The 18495-nt window shown below is 43.3% G+C and overlaps 1 protein-coding gene across 1 annotated transcript in view; it reads left to right on the plus strand.

The window, feature by feature from the left end:
• The first annotated feature begins 7607 nt into the window (after positions 1-7607).
• The window catches only part of TTYH3 (tweety family member 3), a 44171-nt gene continuing 33283 nt past the window's right edge, over positions 7608-18495 (plus strand). The window contains exons 1-2 of the mRNA XM_009886431.1: positions 7608-7635; positions 18332-18492. Of these exons, the coding sequence (XP_009884733.1) occupies positions 7608-7635; positions 18332-18492 (189 nt within the window). The remainder of the gene's footprint in view (positions 7636-18331; positions 18493-18495) is intronic.

Genomic DNA, 18495 nt, shown 5'->3' on the forward strand with positions numbered 1-18495 from the left:
ACTCCATCACTTTAACAGTCTCGAGCAGTTCTTGTTGGCACACAAGCAGTTGATCAATTTTTCACTACTACAGCAGTAGATTGTGTGATTTGATGCTGTCATTAGGTGGGGTGTGTGTATCTCCTTCTCACCAAAGTGCATTAAAGCCTTGGACATGACCTGTGCAATGGCACACAGCCATATTGTGTTGACGCCAAGCATCTAGGGTGGTAGTGTAAGGCCACTTTACAGCGGGACAAGCAGTAACACAACCAGCTGTCTTCATTGGACCGCTGGAGTTCAGCTGTGTCTGTAGCGTAGCTACAGTCCCCACTTTCCCTGCAAGTTCCTCTGTTGCAAGTCTATCTGCATTTTGAAGGCCTTTGCAGAGTTGTACCTCTTTAAAAGAGTAATGAGGTTGAAAGCAAGATACGGGGCTGTGTGACTAGTTTGGGCCCATCCATTTATCAGGGAAATTGTTTTCTAGTGCTGCATACCAATAGAAAGTGTCAAGTCTGATAAATATGCTCGAGCTTCTTCACTTCTTCATTCTCCCTAGAGCTTGGTTTCTAGGAAGAAATATTGATATTTAAAATGTTGGAGATACTTACCAGGGACCAACATGGAGTGGAGATAGGGTAGGAATATTTTAATTTTGAAGCTGGCTGGATAAACAGTCAAATGAACAAACAGTTTCTTTTGTTTTATAAAGACTTTATTTAAAAAAAAAAAAAAAGGAAGGGAACTGAACTTCGTACATTGAAGTGTCTGGGAGGGAACATCCTTTCAGATGTTTGGTGTATTGAAGATAACAGCACCCTTCCTTTAATCAGTAGCCTTTTTTCCAAGCGCTTTTTTAATGCAGTGCAGAGCCAGTGAGTCTGGGCTTCTGGGCATCTTATTTCTGTGCTCTGGTTGAAATAGCTCTTCCTGCTGGAATCAAAATCGGAAATGACCTGAGCTACACACACTGAACAAGAGGAAGATGAGGAGGGGCTTGCTGGCTGGAAACTTGTTAGTTCTGTTTATCTGTTCAGTAGCTCAGAAATAATTACTTTTGAAATGTTAGGAATTTGGCTAGTGGGGAGCATTTGCTGTCTTATCTATGGAAGTATGATGCTGGGAAAAAGTGGTATTCTTGTAAGATTTTAGTTACAGTAAAATTTGTGACTAATATAGTTACAAACTGTTTTTTTTCCTCCTAACACTACTTTTATAGGGAGAGTTGCCTTGAATCTGCATTAGAACTATTCATCTGAATAAAGATTTCTATGTGCTTGGTGAACAGGAGAATGGCACGCAGATGATGCCACCCATGGGATATGGCTGGATGTGCTTAATTTAACCCTGCTCACGTTGGTTTGCAGTGTCACATTGGTCATGTATGATATTTAATGTTATGCTGTTATTTGTGTGCTCCATGGATGAAATTTTAAGTTAACTTTAGAACTGAGAACCTCTTAAATAGTGGTGTGGTGTTTTTTTTCTTAAAATATTAGCATACAGGTCAACATTCAAAAGAGTTGCTTTATTTTAAAGATCATAAAGTATGTTGATATTTTTGAATGATTTAGTCTGAAGTGCATAAATATAAAAGAGCTTCTCTTATTTAATTGTTGTGGGAGTAAATTTTTCCCAATGCCTGTTTGCTAGGGAGTAACTAAAGGATCTAGGTCTTGGCAATGGCTTGAAGTTTGTCTTTTCAGTTGGGGGGAGGAGAAGAAAAGGGAAAAGGGTGTCTCTCAAGGACAGACTGCAGTGACCAACATGTCTTAAATGTGAATGATGAGATCTTCCTAAATGTAAATGCTTTGCCCTGGCAACCTGTGGGTGCTTTTATATTTGCCTTAGGATGGTTGCTATCTTCAGACTGGCAGTAGTTCTCTGTGATGGTCGTGTTTTCCAGAGGGGCAAACTTGAACAGTCATGGTAATGGAGTCCTCCAGGTCTTTCCTATACCTAGGAGAGCCATTTTTGTCCCTGGAGAAATCACTAAGGGTGCGAGCAAAAAGGACAGAAGACTAAACCTAACTTGTCTAGAGATCAAATACTCCACTAGAGTGAGTATTAAAAATAGTTTGGGGAGCCAAGATGGGCTTTGGTGCCTACAGCAATGAACTACATGAAATAAGTCTGCTTGAGTCCTGGGACATCAGAGGCTTATTTTGAGCTGACCTCCCTTTAAAAGACAGCCCTTGCAATTCAGCTTGTCCAAAATGATTAGATTTTACCTGGAGCTTTATTGAATTTGTGGACAAGATTATGAAAAGCAACATGACTGTCAATGAGGTGAGCAGTCTTTGAGGGGAAATTCTCTAGTATCCCAGAGGGTAATGCTTTTAAGTTCAGTTATTAATATTAGAATTCCTTGATTTAGTTACAGGTTTTAATAGAGCATTCTTGCCGCTGTGTCATCAGTGATACAGTTTAACACATAGCTTGCATGGTGCTTGTTACCCTGAACTCGGTGTTTGCTTGAGTCTTAAGTATCCTGAAATAGAGGGTTTTCTTCCCATCTTAGCTGTTACCAATGTGGTCTTAGCCCCTGGGATCATAGCTTTTTAGGGAAAAGCTTTGATACTTGAGCGCAGCAGCAAAAATAGCCTTGCTGGTTAGGGTGGAGTTGTGTCCGCTGTGCTCTGTTGCTCTAGCGGGTCAGATTGGATAGATGATGACCTCTGGGTAGCTCACTTAAACAACACATCTTAATATTTGCGTAGTGGATATCAAGGTCAGACTGTTATTTGAGGACATAGGGATAGCCTTTTTGTAAGATGAGAGGAAAATGGAGGAAAACCTTGATATCTTTGCCCTGCAGGTGGGGTAAATAAGTTTTAGAAGCAGCTATGCTGCCTACTCCTTTCTCCCATTGCTGCCTCTGTTTTACTAAAAGTGTGGCATTGTCTGCAGCTGGGGGACTGCACCAGTGGCATGTTGAGCGATTGCTTGACCCCAGTGAGAGCCAGCCTGAATTGCCGCAACCTTCTCATGTTGATGCTCTTGGTTTTCTGCTGTTGCTAGATGTTCAGTGGCAATGCTGGAGAATAGAAAGGAAAAAAATCCATCTCTGACATGTTCATATACAGTGGCAGCTGTTAATGGGGAAAGTAGTACTTTTTCAATACTGGGGAGATCTCACTTGTTAAAACTATGAATTTACCTTTGGGTTTTTTTTTTGACATAAGAGGAAGTTGATGCAGAAATAACAGTAATTTATAAGCTTGAGAACTATACCCATATACATGATTATGAACCTTTTTGGCTGTTGCTAAACAATGAAGAAATCTAATCTTTAGCTGTCTGCTCGTCAGATGACTCCATGACTAGTTTTGCTGTATGTAACTCAAGGGAACTAACAAAAGATGTGACACACTTTCAAATGAATTTGTACTCTTAGTCCCTAAAAACTTTAAAAATGTTTTTCTACTGGGTATGCTGGAAGCAGGCTTGACCACTTGACAAAGTGCATGGGGAGGGTTCTGTATTTCTTGGAGATGTTTTCTCCATTTGAGATGACCATAGCAGAAGTGGGCATGTGTATGTGTGCGTGCAGGGAATCTGTGGATTTTGTCTTTAAGGTATTAAATCTGCTCTTTGCTCTATCCCCAACCAAGCTGGCAGCACGGATTGCTTCAGGGGCTCCCATTTCAGTGCAGAGTTTGGATGTCAGGAGCCAAGCTTATCTATTTGACTTCATGCTAGTGCTTCTCATCTGCCTCAGTACAGTTTGATCAGCTGAGGGGTAGGCGAATTAGGGGAAGCAGTGACATAAAACACAGGGTTTTTTTCTGCAGTGGTTTGACTTTTGGTTTATAAATAGCGGGAAGCAGGTAGCTGTTATAGGCTGCATAAACAATTGCTGTAATTACAGTTGTGTGATGGCAAAAGGGAGAGATGTGAGTGTTTTTCTGCCCTCTAACACACTTTTCTTTGCCAGTGAAGAGGTGAAGGTGACAGTGGTGTAAGTGATGGACTCCTCAGGGTTGTAGCACCTGGAACGTTGGAAAAAAAACTAAAGGAGCTGTATGTGCATGTGTTCTAAAATACATTTGCCCTGTCCCAAAATGGTAGAAGTTTGGCTGTTAGTTTTGCTGTTCAGTTTTCAGCCTTTTTCCTTCTTTTACTTCTTTTCCAAGCTGAGAGTCAGCACTGTGCGACCAGGCGCTCTCTGCAAAGATGCTCCTTGTCAGTAATGAATCAGCTCAGAAGATAAGCTTCTCCTGTGCATGCTGGGAAGTGGGGCAGAGGAGTTCAGAGTGTCCCTTGCTTGGCTCTAAGTACTTCTGGGAGATAATGATTTTGGGTCTGGGCAGAAAGAATTCCAGACCTTGCTTGTGCTAGAGCCTGCAAACCATTGCATTTGAGTTATTTGTCCAAATGCAACCTTTTTATTTGTGTCTTAGAGATTAATTTTTGCTCACATCTAGTGGTGTTTTGGTTTAGGTGGTTGTGCTGGAGAAAAACCTGTATCAAGCTCACCAGCTGTGAGCTTTTGTGCTCGGGCACTAGAACTAGTTTTCCTCTTCCACATCTGTAGCATGTCTTACTCTTCCACATTATGCCAGTTTCTGTACTCTCTCCTGCTTGTCCTTCTGCAAGAAGCTCTAATCTTCTTTTGTAAATGTTGGCGTGGTCTGGGGCCCTGGAATTGGAGCCCCTTTTGTAGGGAAGCAGAGGCTGGGTAGCTTTTCTGTTGTGACAGTTTCTTCCTTTGCTTTCTTAAATTATCAGAGTGAAACATCTACAAGAGCAGCACTGATGCTGTGCAGTGCTGCTTTTGAGGACTATTAATACCTTTTGGGTGTCAGCATTTCTCTGACCTGTGTCAGACATGAGCACAACTGTACACCATACCCTATCCCCTCCACCCCATCCTTGTTTCTGCAGTACTCTCTTCTTGCCAAGGAAAAGCTGAGCTGTGGACTTAGGTAGAATATGGGATTGTCCTCTCCTGCTTTTGTTAAAATAACCTGGTGTGGCTGCTCTGCATCGACCCCGTCATTCGTTTAACCGCAGTTCTGCCTGCTTTGGCTGTCTCTCCCTGATTGACCTCTGGTGGGGAAAGAAGGATCAATATTGCGATTAGCTGGAGAGCTGGAGCAGTGTCGGTGCTTGTCAGGCTGGGCTGTGGGGATGCGGAGGAGGGATTGAGCAGGGAGCTCTCATGCGTGCTGGCAGCCTCCCACCTCCCGGGCTCGTTGCTGTGCAGCTCTGGAAGGCAGCAGCCAATGGGATGCACGAGCATCCATGCAGTTGGGTTCCGAATAACTCCTGAGGTGCCTTGTTTTCAGTCGGAAGCGTGTAACTTCTCTATTGCTGCTTTTTTTTCCCCCTTCCCTACCTCTCCTGCCCCCCCCTCACCCCCCCTGCTGCCTCATTTTGTTTTGAGAAATAACATCCATGCTGTTGAGTCTCTCGCTCAAATGCTACTTGCTGCATTTCTCATGCTCACAGAGCGACTGTCCGTGCTGTTCAGTGTGGGGGCAGATCTGTCACCTTTTGGTGCTTCGTGACCATATCAGGTAGGGTAAGTCATGCAGCTGGAAGCAAACCTGAGCTCTGAAGGCTTGTGCTTTGCCTAGCCCTCTAAGCAGGCTGAAAATAGCCCTAAAATGGGGTCATCAGCCATTTTGCATGCATGGGCTCTCCTCCAGTTATGTGCGCCAGCATAAATGCTGTATAATGGTGTAATAATTTGGGGTCCCCAGTGCAGGAGAGATGTTGACTAGCTGGAGCATGCCTAGGGGAAGGCCACTGAGATGGTTAGAGCCTGACCTGTGAAGAGAGGCTGGGAGGCTTGGGACCTTTCAGCCTGGAGAGAAGGAGGCGAAAGGATAGGTATGTGAGCAGCCTTCTGCATACCTGAAGGAGGGACTTAGAGAAGATGGCACCAGGCTCTTCTCAGAGGTGCTCAGCAAAAGCACAAGCGACAACAACTTCAAGTTGTAATGGGAAATGGCATTTGGGTGCAATCACTTACGAATATTTTTCTTTGCAGTGCCTTAGCAGGGGTTGAGGGAAGCTTAGGAAACTTAGAGACACTTGAAACTTGCCTGGGCAAGGCTCTGAGCAACCCCATCTATTAAATTAGCCCTACTTTTAGCTGCTGGTTGCACTACAGTGACCTCCAGAGGTCTTTTACAGCCTATTGTCTTCTATTATTTTATGGAATCTGTGAAATTGAGGTTTGTTTCTGAAATCTCATAGCAGCAACATGTTGACTTAGTGGAGTGAATGCTATAAAACTGGACCTTTAAATGTGGACATTTAACATTTATGGGAATTAATCTTTCAGGACTCTGTGGTGCCTATTTTCAAGTTACTGGGAAAGGAGACCAGATGACTATGAATGCTGCTTTCCGCCTTCTCCGTGGGGTGCTGAGTTAAAGCTGAACAGTGCTTTGTTTTCCCAGTTACTCACCCCCCTATTAGTGTGTTCTCTATTTAAAAAGGATGCCTTACATTCCCATATTCTCCATATAGTTCTTTCAAAGTAGTCAAGAGTAACACGTAAAGAAACAGTCATTCTTATTTTATCTTTATTAAAGTCCAGTGGTGTGCCAGTGGGTTACAATCTAACTGTAATGAAAAGCTAATCACAAGCCTTCTCCACCCTCTGGGATCCCAGGAGGTTACTGGAGCAGCACACTGCCCCAGTTTCTCTTCCTTGTGTGTGATGATTGAATTTTTTTGTTTTGTTTGGTGTTTCAAGCGTGACTCTTGATAAGCTAGTTTGATAGTTGGCTGCTGTGTGTAGGGCCAGCATTTGACGGATGACTTTAGAGGGGGAAAGCAACTTAAGTAGCTTAATAGGATTTAGCTCTGTCTACACTGTCCTGCCAGAGCACATTATAAACCACTTTAGTGGGATTCCTTCTTTAAATATAGCCATGACATCAGTGTAGGCAGAACCTCTGGGAACTTTCCTGAAAAAAATCAATCTCAAGGTGCAGTTCAGAAGAATTGATGAATGAATGGATACCTATGCAGGAGCTCAAGGAATCCTGTCAGCACCGATCTCGCGAGCAGGATGGAAGGATCTCTGAAAGAAGACTGCATGCGTATTAGTTTGCCTATAAAGTGCATTGATTTCTAGTGGAAATAATGCGTCTGCCTTGGGAAAGCAGAGCAGCTAATGAAAAATCCTGTTAGGACACAGTGGGGCAAACACCTGCTTCTTTTAACTGATATAACTGCTATTACAGCAAAATAGCCCCATGTCCTATGTATTTCCAAAACTTGAGGGTAAAGGAAGCTAAAAGTGAGGTGTATTTGTTGCTAAATAACTGATAAAACCCCAGTACTTAATTTTTTTTAGGCCAGTGGTCCATGACAACTTTCAGCTTTGCAGGCAGACAAGCCCTAAGAGAGTTGAAGAGCTTTGCTCAGTTGAAAGGAGACAGTTTTCCTCTCTTCCCCTGACCCCGCGGGGAAACAAAGAAACTGAGAAGAACCCAAGCTGCAAAGCGGGGTGCCCTCTGCAAATGCATGTTGTGGCACCACATTTGACTTGTAACTGCAAGGGTTTTTAATCTATATGCACGTCTACTGTTACCTGTTGCCCTCTTCTTAGGAATGGCGTTGAGGAGGTGAATTTAAAAAGTGCGTGCTCCCTGTTTTTTATCAGCATGACGACTGGGCAGCAGAAGCAGAGGGGTAAGCTGTCACTGCTCTCCAGAATGCTGCTCTTGAGGGGGCAGCATCTGACTTTACCCTGGTTGCTGAGAGGGCCATCTGCAGCTCTGTACCGCTTAATGGGGAAAGCTGCAAAGAAAGCATCTCTATTCAAATTGTATTTCCCTTCAGCGTAGCTGCCGGAGGCCCTAATCCCTTCTCGGCATTTGGCGAGGAGCCTGCATGGGGCCTTTCTTAGCTCCATAGCTTCCCTCGTGCAAGCCGCAGTGCTGAGCGGAGAAGTGGTTAATGACGCTCCCAGTCTTGTCAGTGGTGCAGAAACACAGGCTCCAGCTGTGACTGTGGTGGGTCTTGGCTAGCTTGGAGAGTTTTTTGATCTGCTTCCTCTGTTCGTCTCTCTATGGCATTTTTTTTTTTTTCCTGGGTTTGAAGGTTCTCAATAGTGAATATTGGTTGTCTTTGTCCCTGAGGGTTTTTTTGAGACCTTTTTTTTCTTTTTTCTTTAAAGAAAGAAAAGGAAAAACAAAATACACCCTGAAATAAAACCAAGGGAGACTCTATATGGAAATGTTCCCTGCACAGGAATGAGCCTCTTTTAGGGTAGGGAAAAGAGCTTTCAGTTGAAGGAAGAGACTGCCTCCTTTTTTTTTTTTTCTCTGTTCTGTTTTTTTTTAACCCTGGCTGTAGTAGTCTTCAAAGAGGAAGTTTGGAGTGAATTTATGGTAAGAAGCATGGCACTTGTTTGCCTCTGACAGTTAAATGGCATGTTGGCATTGTTTTTGCAAGGAGGTCACTTCAGGTCCACAGTCAATAGATAGGTCAGAGGTCTGTGTTCCTCCTTCCCCAACTTACAGAAGATGTCCCTATGGGATATTGCCTCTTTCCAGTTCTTCATTGCCTTTCCACATGACTGACATACTGCATTAAAGCTGACTTCAAATACAAATTATTTTAAGGAAGATGTCATATGGACTGCTAGCTGTAGCACAAAGGGCTGTGACACTTTTAAAAATGTAGGGCAGTTCGCCTTTGATTTTGCTCTTTATCCCCTCCCAGAGGTCAGCCATCAGGGCAGCTAGACCAGTGTAATTTGCTAATGTAATCAAAAGTGCCATTTCTCTCACCCTGTAGTAGGCTTAATGTGTATTATGAACTACACTAAGTTTTTGCTGTGTAAACAGCCATTTCGCCTGCTTTAGTTGTGTAGACAAATGCCAGTAAAGCTGCACAAAGCAAATAGCAATGGAAATGCAGTACCCCATTTTTTTATTTTTGGTATTTTTTTGTTGTTCCAACGTCTCACTTTTGATTCTGAAAACTGGCTTCAGATAGCAAACTGAGCACAAACGGACATGGATCTGCACGTTAGACACTTACTGATCTCGCCCATTCCCACCACTGGCGTATAAATGCAGAAGCCCAATTATAGCCATTTACCTTTCTGTCCATTCAGTGCTAATAGCAGTTTATGAAGCCATTTGCAGTGGATTTGTTATCTTTTCCTCCTAATTAATTTTTTTTTTAAACTCGGGTGCCTCCAATTGCCAAAGTGTATGCTAGAGCTTCTAACTGCAGTTCAAACACTTTCCTAAAGCTGCTGTTTAGAAAAAGACCTCTTCATGGTGCTAATGATATGAAACAAGTTATGTAAATGTTAGCAGGCACCTTTCAAGTCTAACATTAGTAACAATTTGATGTTGGAGTTTCCATTCCAATTTGGACTCTGATTATTCTGCGTCACTCTTGTGGTTCAATGCAGCAAATGTTATGCTTAAGTTTATAGCATGCAGCAGTAGATGCATGGCGCAAAACCTCCCAAGACATAAATGAGGTTAAAATTGTGCCTGCAGAGATTCTGCCATTGAGACTTTTCTAGGCAAGACATTCATCTGCAGATGATTCAGGGACAGAACCCCATTGGCCAAGCAATGATCACATTTTCTACATTTGTCTTAAATATTTTCATCTCTTGGGTTTCTTCATGCTTTCTGTGTTCCTGCAGTACAGTAAAGACACTTTCATAACCTTCCTGATTGTAAGCAGTACTAATTCCTTGTTTCCAGACATAGCTGAAAAAAAAAAGGTATTTAATGTTCTTTGGAGATCAGTTACGGGTCTTGCCATAACTCATCGCTCTACCCTGAATAGTCTCCGTAAAAATGAGCTCGGTAGGTCTGAGTAAACGTTGGACTACATTATTTGCACAGCGCAAGGTAAAGTTTCTGCTTCTGTTAGTCCTGTTGCTGCACTTCTCTGCAAAGTGAATGAGCTTCCCTACTTGTCTGGGCCTGATCAGCGAGCCTTACCAAATCCTGGTTACAGTCCCACCAAAATTGCTTGGTGGTGGAAGGTTGCAGTGATGTTGCAAAGGGAATAAGGCGCCGTGCATGGTCCCGTAGTGGAAACCCATGAAAGGCAGCCTGCCCTGGCTTTCCAGAATCACTTCAGTCCAAGAGTAGTGGTTAAAAATATCTTCTCATAAAATGAACTTCTTTCATGTGGAAATTTTTGAGACAAATTTGGAAACTCAGCGTGGGCTTTTTATCACTTGGGGTAGACAAGAAGTGGCCCTACTCAGACTGCTTTCCTTTCAGCTGCTTTGATAGGTCTGCAAGTCACGAGCTGCACAGAGAAGATGCCAGAAAAGTATAGCGAGAGGAAGGATGCTTGTGTTGGACGTCTGTGCTTGCATCCTATGCAACTGAATGCATAAGCTGCTAAGAAACTTGAACAAATCTTTGCCTGGCAAAACTTCTTAAATAATGCATGTGATGTGATATTGAATCACTGAAGACATACAGCAAGTTCAAAATAGTGGCAGAAGGGACAGAAACACATTATCTATGGAAACACTGCCATCCCTGATGAAGGGATGGGCTAACCATGTTGATGGATTGATGTTCCTTTGGGGAAAGTTTCCACAAATGGCACGTTTTTGTTTTCTCTTCTACTTACGGGTGGCTCTGCTGTTTCCGCTCTCCTTCTCCTCCCTTCCCAATGCCTTGTTTATCCTCTTCCAAAGAGAAATGGCGAGTGAAAGCCTCTCTCAAAGCAGACTGATGGCTGCCTGCTAAGGTGGTACTGCATGGTGTATACACCTCGCAGTGACCTCCCTGCTGTGGACATCAGAGCTGAGGCTTGAGCTCAGTGTCTTCAAACGCTGTAGTGGCTGATCTCTTCCTATTTGGTTGGTTGGTTTAAGAGGAGATGATGAAGATGATCAAGAAAGCTGTTGTGAGCCCAAATAGGGCATTTAATCTTAACCGGTGTCATGTCATTACCTATCCAGTCCTGGAATGGACAGGGTTTAGGTCCTAGAGAGGAACAGGAGACTTGTAGATGATGTATGTAATTGTTTCTACTGAAAGATCCTGTCTTTGTGGAGAACTCTTGAAATTCACAGGAGCAGTATGAATACTTGGGTTTCAAACCGTATCTAATAAGAAACAGTAACAGCTAAAGAGAGCTGGTAGCCTGCGGTAAAGCACAGACTCCTTACAGCTGGAGTCTTGAAAGAAAAGCCTTGAGGTTGGCATCCACTCCTGAGCATGCATGGCCAGCATAGATAGATTTAAAAAACCTGCAATGTCCCAGCGCTTTATTTGATAGTGTGTAAGGATAGGCACACAGGAGAGATTATTTTTTTCGCCCTCTAAATGAAGTGCATTGACTCCAAGAGCCCACATTGTAGGAGGGGGAAGGGAAAAAGGATGGAAATTGGATTAAGTCACTGGGCTTCGGGCCTAAGCATTTCCTGCCTTTTCCTTTTTTTTTTTTTAAGTACACCAGTGCTGCCTAGCTCACGTGCTGGGCTGTGCGAGTGTACCCTGGTCCTTGCCTGAGTGCAACAGGCAGCTTGGCAGTGCCACATCTTGCCTTCGGGGAGTTCAGGCCAGCAGGAGCATATAGCTGAGCTCCCGCTGCAGAGCTCGGGATGGGGAATTGTCTTGGCATGGGAATTTACACAGCGCTTGGGCTTCAGCCAGGTAACGCAGGCAGTGTGTTATCCCTGAGTGGTAGGAGCATTAAATTCATACTTCCTTTATAGCATGGGGTTTCTTTCCATTATCCAGTTTGCTGGAAAATTACCTTGTGAGGAGACTGTGTTTTAAGACTTTAATGGATGATACAGCTTTCTAACCAAGGAAATAAAGCTGCTTCTGAAAGACCTAGAGTAGAGGAGCTGCTGTCAGACGGGAATGTGTGAGCTAATCTGTTGTGGGAAAGGAATGTCTGGTGAAATTGGGCAGTTCTGCCATGGGTAAGCTGCCTGTGAGCACAAGCGATGCAGGACGCTCGCTGGATTCTTCCAGCTACCCTTTTGATGCCCTTCACCTCAATATTTCAAATACTTACCTTGATTTTTGCCTTTAAACAAAGTTAACTAATGGTTTTAACTTTGTCCAACTGGCAGTACTAGGAAGGAGTAAACTTCTCAAGCTGAAGGCCTGTTCCCAAGAGGATTCCTTCCACATTTTGCTGGTCTGGGATTTGGGGCAAAGACCTGCATGAACACTGATGCATCCGTGGTGTGTTTTTTAGAGCCCTGCAAGGGAATTTGCAGAATCCCCAGAAAGGAAATCCGCCTTTTCAGCGAGAATGCTCATTTGACAAGCTGCCAGTTCTGAGCTAAGCCTCATTTAATAAAGATTTAGTCTGTGGGGACCTGTCAGTGGAAACCGAATTTGGTGAGAGTGTCTCATTCTTTTCATCGCTGTAGTGCATAGAGGCTTTCAGCCAGCATTATGGAGAAACTAGGGATAAGAACATCCAATTTAGAGGACCCCCTTACCTCTGGGAACGTTTCCTTGCTGTGTAAGATGGAGATTGCTGAGTTGGTAACAGCTAAGGGAATAAATGGATTGTTATTTGACTTCAACCCAATAGGAATCCAGTGTTCAGTGCTGATTAGCATGGCTTAGATCTGCATTCGTGGGCAGAAAAAAAAATGCAACCCAGTTGTTAAGCAAATCCTTTCTACCCCATGCTCTCCATCTCTAGTTTGTGATATGAGATGCTCTGATGAATTCTAGCACCTGCCCTCATGTAACCTGTGGAAATTGAGGCGTGCAGATGTACCTGCGCTATATATTGTTTAACCACAGCTCTCAAAACTCTGGCGATGATTGTGTTGCTTGTTGGTTACTGCAGTAAACTAAGTATCAGCAAGGTTGTGCCTTTTTGGCCTCTGCACTGGGGACTTTGTAAATGGGACCAAATATAAAGGCAGCATTGAAGGTCTTTAATTATGAAATAAGGGGTCAGAATGTTAGTATGGAGGAAATGATCATGAATCTTTAATCAACCTCGCCTTGTTCTCAGTCATTGCCTGCACAACAGCACTTGAGAAATTAATCTGAATTAACTGGAGGAATAAATTCAAAGCAGATTAGTTAAACCACTTTAAATGCACTAAAGTGAATTAAACTACACTGAATTAAGGCCATTCTAGTTAAACTACATTAAAACCCTGTGTGAACACTCGTTTGTAATTAAAGTGGCTTTAGTTCACAGCTCTAATACCAATTAACTGTGAAGTGCCCTTGCCTGTGTAGATAGCTTCCTGGCGTTGAGGAACCTAGGCTGTGTATTTACCCAACTTGGTTAAATAGATTTGAGCTATCTAGTCATGCTAGGAGATATTTCAACTGTAGATATGTTTTATTCTTGCCTGCTGTATTGTCTTAAGGTGATTTAAAAAAAAAAAATAAAGCATGACATAATCCTTGGCATTTTCCCTTTTCCAGAAAGGAAAGCCAATAGCCAAAAAAACCTAAAGGCAAAGTGTTGGCCTATATTGCTTGTTCCAGTGTGGACTTGCCCTAAATATATATATAATCTCTACTGCACTCCCTTACAGCATGCTTTCTTTGGGAGATGTCTGTATAAGGAGATGAGACGGTGGAACCTGTCCTCTGTTTCCATGGTGCTCTTCCGTGCTGCTGAGGGATCCCTCACGAAGGAGAATACATCTCAGAACCGTGGGAAAAGCCTCTTCCACAGCACGTTTCCTGCCCAGCCTTGCTCTTCTACTGTGTTGAGCACAGTAATTGGCCTGGGAAGGCCTGTCCCCGGGCAGAGGAGATATGGATGGTTTAGTGCTGAGATCAGCAGTGGTTTCCACATCCTCCCCCCACATTACACTTGCCAATACACGGTTGGCTGCATTCCCTACCAAAGCCTGCATCCTTCTGTAGAGGCTGTGGGATGAATGACATCCTGAGACACTTAACTATCTCAACAAACACCACGGACAGCATTTTTCAGAAATGAAAATTGAGTCTCTGAACACATGGCATGTTCAGAACAAGTTGATGAGGAGGTCAGAGTGTGTTCCTCATGTTGCCAGCATTGAAGAAAAAAAAAAAAAATCAGTTTGGTAGGACATAGTTACTTATCATCTATGAGTACATAAGCTTCTTAGAGATGTCCTGAAGTCTGCAAAAAAAAAAAAAGGTGTAGGAAGTAATGTAGGCATGACACTATCCCACAGCAGTTTCTTTTCTTGTTAAGAAGACTTCCGTCCTTCATGGAATAAATAGAGATGAGTGCTCCTTTGGCAGCAGCCCAGTTTGCTTCATTTGTTCTTCTGGGTGAACGTTTTTCTCTTCCCACACTCCTTTAACCTCTTCTCTCTGTTTTATTATCACAATCTCAAGTCACTGCATGGAAATCCAGAAGGAACATTAGTTGCAGATTCAGTGGAAAGCTTTCTTTTGGCCAAAGCTAACTTCAAGGTAAAACTAAACAGTTCTCAGTCTGGCAATGATTAAGACAGCTGTGTTGTTGAGATGCTCAAAAGCTGTAGCTCTTTCGTCCTGTGGGTTGAAAATATGAAGTTTTAAGATGAAATAACTTCAAAATTATTGATGAAAGATTAAAAGCAAACTTCCATGCTTTTCAGAAACCACCTGAAGGCTTCAGCTTTGCCCTCAAGTTTCTTAATGAGGTTTTAATGGAATTTCTAACTAGTAGTAAAATACTAGTGTTATCCAGAAATAGCTGTCACCTATTCCATGTGAAGAGCTGCTTACTATGCCATGCTGCTGTTACTACAGTTAATGTCTAAAGAATGTGGCTGTTGGAAGTTGGATAGGTTGAGATTGGTAAAACTTGTACTTAATGAACACGTGGATTATATTCCCATGGGTGTTCAGAATTAACTTTCTAAACCTGTTCAGCTTCCAGGACTTCTTGTGCCAAGTAACCTTCATGGCAGAGGGGAGGTGGTGGTGCGAGGAGGTGTCTGTCCCGAAGCCAACACTCCTCTGTACAGTCAAGTGACGACCAAATAGCACTTAAGGCGGTGCTAAACTTTGATGCTTAGGTGAACGGAACCCAGCATTTACCTCCTGCATTACAATGCTTTGTGGCTTTTCCTTCTAAGGAAACATACTCAAACATATATCCTTTTCTTGTGTTATCTATCACTTCTCTTCGTGACTGCGTTGGTAGGATGGGATGGAGTATACGTTCCCTTTAAATGCAGTTTCAGCAGCTAAAGTTAGCCTTCCCCGGACCACAGTGACCAGAGGTATGTTCAGGTAATGAATACTGTGGATCGCAGTTTGGATCTTGTGGTCTGAGAGCTCAAACCAGCTGTCTTGTGGGGAATTTCTTCATCCAGTAGACAAATATATTGGTTGATTCACTCCACAGTAATGTAAGGCATGGTCTGGAGACCAAGGATTGTGCGAACTGAAGACTGATCTACATATATGTCCTTAGCTATAATATCAGCACCTATGGGTGCCCTTATATCATGTGGAACAGCAAACCAGTCCCAGGTATTTTTGCAGGAGATATTTTTGCTGTACCCTGTGTTTCTTACTGTGGTGGTGCCCCTTTCTGTGCCTGGGACCTAGATATTTTCTGCCCCTTTTTTGGCTTCTCACTCCCATTGAGAGAGTAAATACCATGAATCCTGGCAACCATGCTGGAGTTGAGAAAGGCTATTCACAGTGCCGCAGGCTGTCGAGCACCATCCCTGCACAAGACCGAGTGTATTCAGGTCTCATGGTGCCTTTCCAAGGTAGCAATGCTGCTCGTGGTTACTTTCCTGTGTCCTGCTATTAACTTTTATTTTGAAAGTGCTTCTGAACACTGTAGCTTCGTCTCCTGCCAGTCTGGCTGATACCGCTTGGATTTACACTCATTTCCAGGGACTGCTCTGTCTCCACTTCTGCCATTAGTGTCAGCACAGTGGTAAAATGTTGCTCCTCCAAGTTGTCTCCATTTTCCTGTAAGGGCAGTTCATGCATCATTTGCTATAAAGGTTCTGATAGCTCAGCAAATGTTTGAAGACAAATTGATGCTCTTTTGTGGCAAAAGGCCCAGTGCATAATTTTACATTTACTCGGGATAACGTGGCCTTGGATAACCGAGTCCCAGATTTACTGTTGGAGGACAGAGTGTCTGAGGGTTTATCCAGCCTCAACCCCCCTTCTTTGAATACTGTCCTTTAATCCTGACAAGCAGGCATAGACATGTCTTTGGTTGCAACCAGGCTTTCACTGCCAGCCAGTCTCTGGGTCCTAAACTGACTCATCAGTCAGAAAGATTAATAACTGCTCTGCTGGATGATTTCACTTGTTGTCATGGCACATATCCATTAATGGAAAACAAATATTCTCTGGAAAATGAAACACAGATCGCGGTGTAGTGGCCAGCCAAGTCCTTTTGGCCAGATGTGTAAATAAAAGCATCTATTAAGTGTCAAGAACTTCAGGTTGCTTGTTGCATGGCAATCTTTAATTATTTTTTTCTCTTTTCAGTATTTCCCTTTTTTCCTTTTACTGGGGGCTGTTCCCGTACATCTGGAGCTGCAGTGTGAATTTTTTGCTGATAAAGAGGCACTGGGAGGATGTTTTCAGCTGGGTTCGTCTTTCCAGCTGTAATGCCTTTTAGCATGTGCAGGAAGGTTGAGGGTGTGAAGAAAGAAGTGCAGGCGAGCAGTGCAGGAAAGCTTTGCATTACAGCAGCCTGACGTGTTTAAAAAATAAAGAATATCCCCGAGGAGCTTTGGTATGCCAAAAGTGTTAGTTAAATTAGTATGGAGTGCTCATACATGGCAAGCCTTCAGAAGTGGGAGAACGCGGGGCTCCGAACACAGCTTCCCTCTCGCAGGCCCCTTTCTGCTCGGGAACTCAAACAGCGCGCACACCATCTGGTGTAATCATGGGAAAGGGGGACAGGGCTTTTTCCCTTCCACCTCCACTCTCCTCTGTTAAAGATCCCAAAGTTCACTTTCTCCAACGGGACCGGGTTTCTGCTGTTTAGCGTGGGATAGCAGCACCTGTAAGCTCCCCCAGTCGCAGGGCGCTGGGTGGGTTCCTAAGGCTGGGAAAGCGAAGGGCGCGTGGCTATGTGGAGTAGCTCTGATGCAGCAGTTAGGTTTAATTAATGTGAATCCCGTTATGTATGGCTGGTGGGCCCTACAGTCTGTGCATGCTGAGGATCGCTTGGCTGGGAAGTGCATTGTGTGGCTCGTGTGGTTTGCCAGCGGAGTAACTCAGCAGGGAGTACCTGTGGAGCAGACTGGGGGAAAAGAAGGGGAAGAAGCCTACATGGAGCAAGTTACTAGCAGACCCTTTTAAAAACAGTCACCGGTTTTGTTGAGAATCTTACTTTAATCGTGACATTCTTTGTTTTATTTCTTTGACCGGGAAGATGTTATTGTTTCAGTCAGGAGGAAGCATGTAAATGCTCTTTAAGGACTTTCTGCATGGGGAGGAAAAGAGATACTGATTTAAAAACCCCAAACCTTTGGTTTAAGTTTGCCGATACAGATCTGTCTGCCTTCCTGATTTTGGGGCAGCAGTAGGTGACTTAGGCCCTTTCCAGATATTTAAGTAATTTCTAATAAGTTGGCATTTGTCAGAACTACCAATGATTTATCCAAAAACACTTACGGGTAAAATAACATCCTTTTACTTGATTCATTCATGTGGGAAAGTGTGACTGGATTTGGTGTTAGAATAGATTTTAACTTTTTTTTAATACTTTATTTAACAAAACTGTTTTGCATTTTTGGGTTTCATCCAGGATTTTCCAAATAAAAAGAAATTGGAATGGAGTTAAATGAAATTGGAATAGAATTGAACACTTATTGCTTCCCTTTCCTCCCAGGAACATCTGACTAGAAATAGGTATAACACACTGGCTTGAAGCCGTCACAAGCTGAATTATTGTGTCTGTAGCATCTGCGTTTGTTGTACCTATATATGTGGATGGTATATGGAGGGATTTAGCATTTATTCTAGGTCTACCGTGAACAGAAGCATTGCATGGGGATTCTTTTTTTTTTTTTAAAAAATCAATCTCACGGATGTATAATAAATTCCACCCCCTTTCAAACCCACTCATGCACTTGGATTTCTAATGAATAAGCCTGCATATTTATTCATGAAGATTAAACAACTGTACAGATAGAGGCAGCTGGCTGAACTATTTTTTTAATTTTTTTTTTTTTTAAATCTGCTGACCTCTGATCAGGAATGGAGAGAAACCCCTCCCTGATTCACTTAGGCTGTTTGCAGCCTGGGACAGACAAAATGGCTCAGCTGTTTACTGCTTAGGTACAGACTGGTTTCACTGAGTGGGATGCAGAGAGGGGAGAAAATGGAGCTAAAAAATCTCCTGTTTGTATTTTAAAAATATACAAAACCCACAAAAGAACTTGTTTTCAAGGTATGCCTTTAGCACTGTCTTATTGCAGAGCCCTCAGACTCCTGGGCCCTGATTCACATCCCCTGCTGTGGCTGTGCCGTGGTCCGATGTGACGCCTGTCTCTGTTTTCCGCAGGCCCTGTTGCTGTTGGGTGGCATCGCTCTTTCCTGCCTGGCTCTGGACCTGCTCTTTCTCCTGTTCTACTCGTTTTGG

Source organism: Charadrius vociferus, unplaced genomic scaffold, assembly GCF_000708025.1.
Source record: "Charadrius vociferus isolate BGI_N301 unplaced genomic scaffold, ASM70802v2 scaffold556, whole genome shotgun sequence".
NCBI classification, from domain to species: Eukaryota; Metazoa; Chordata; class Aves; order Charadriiformes; family Charadriidae; genus Charadrius; species Charadrius vociferus.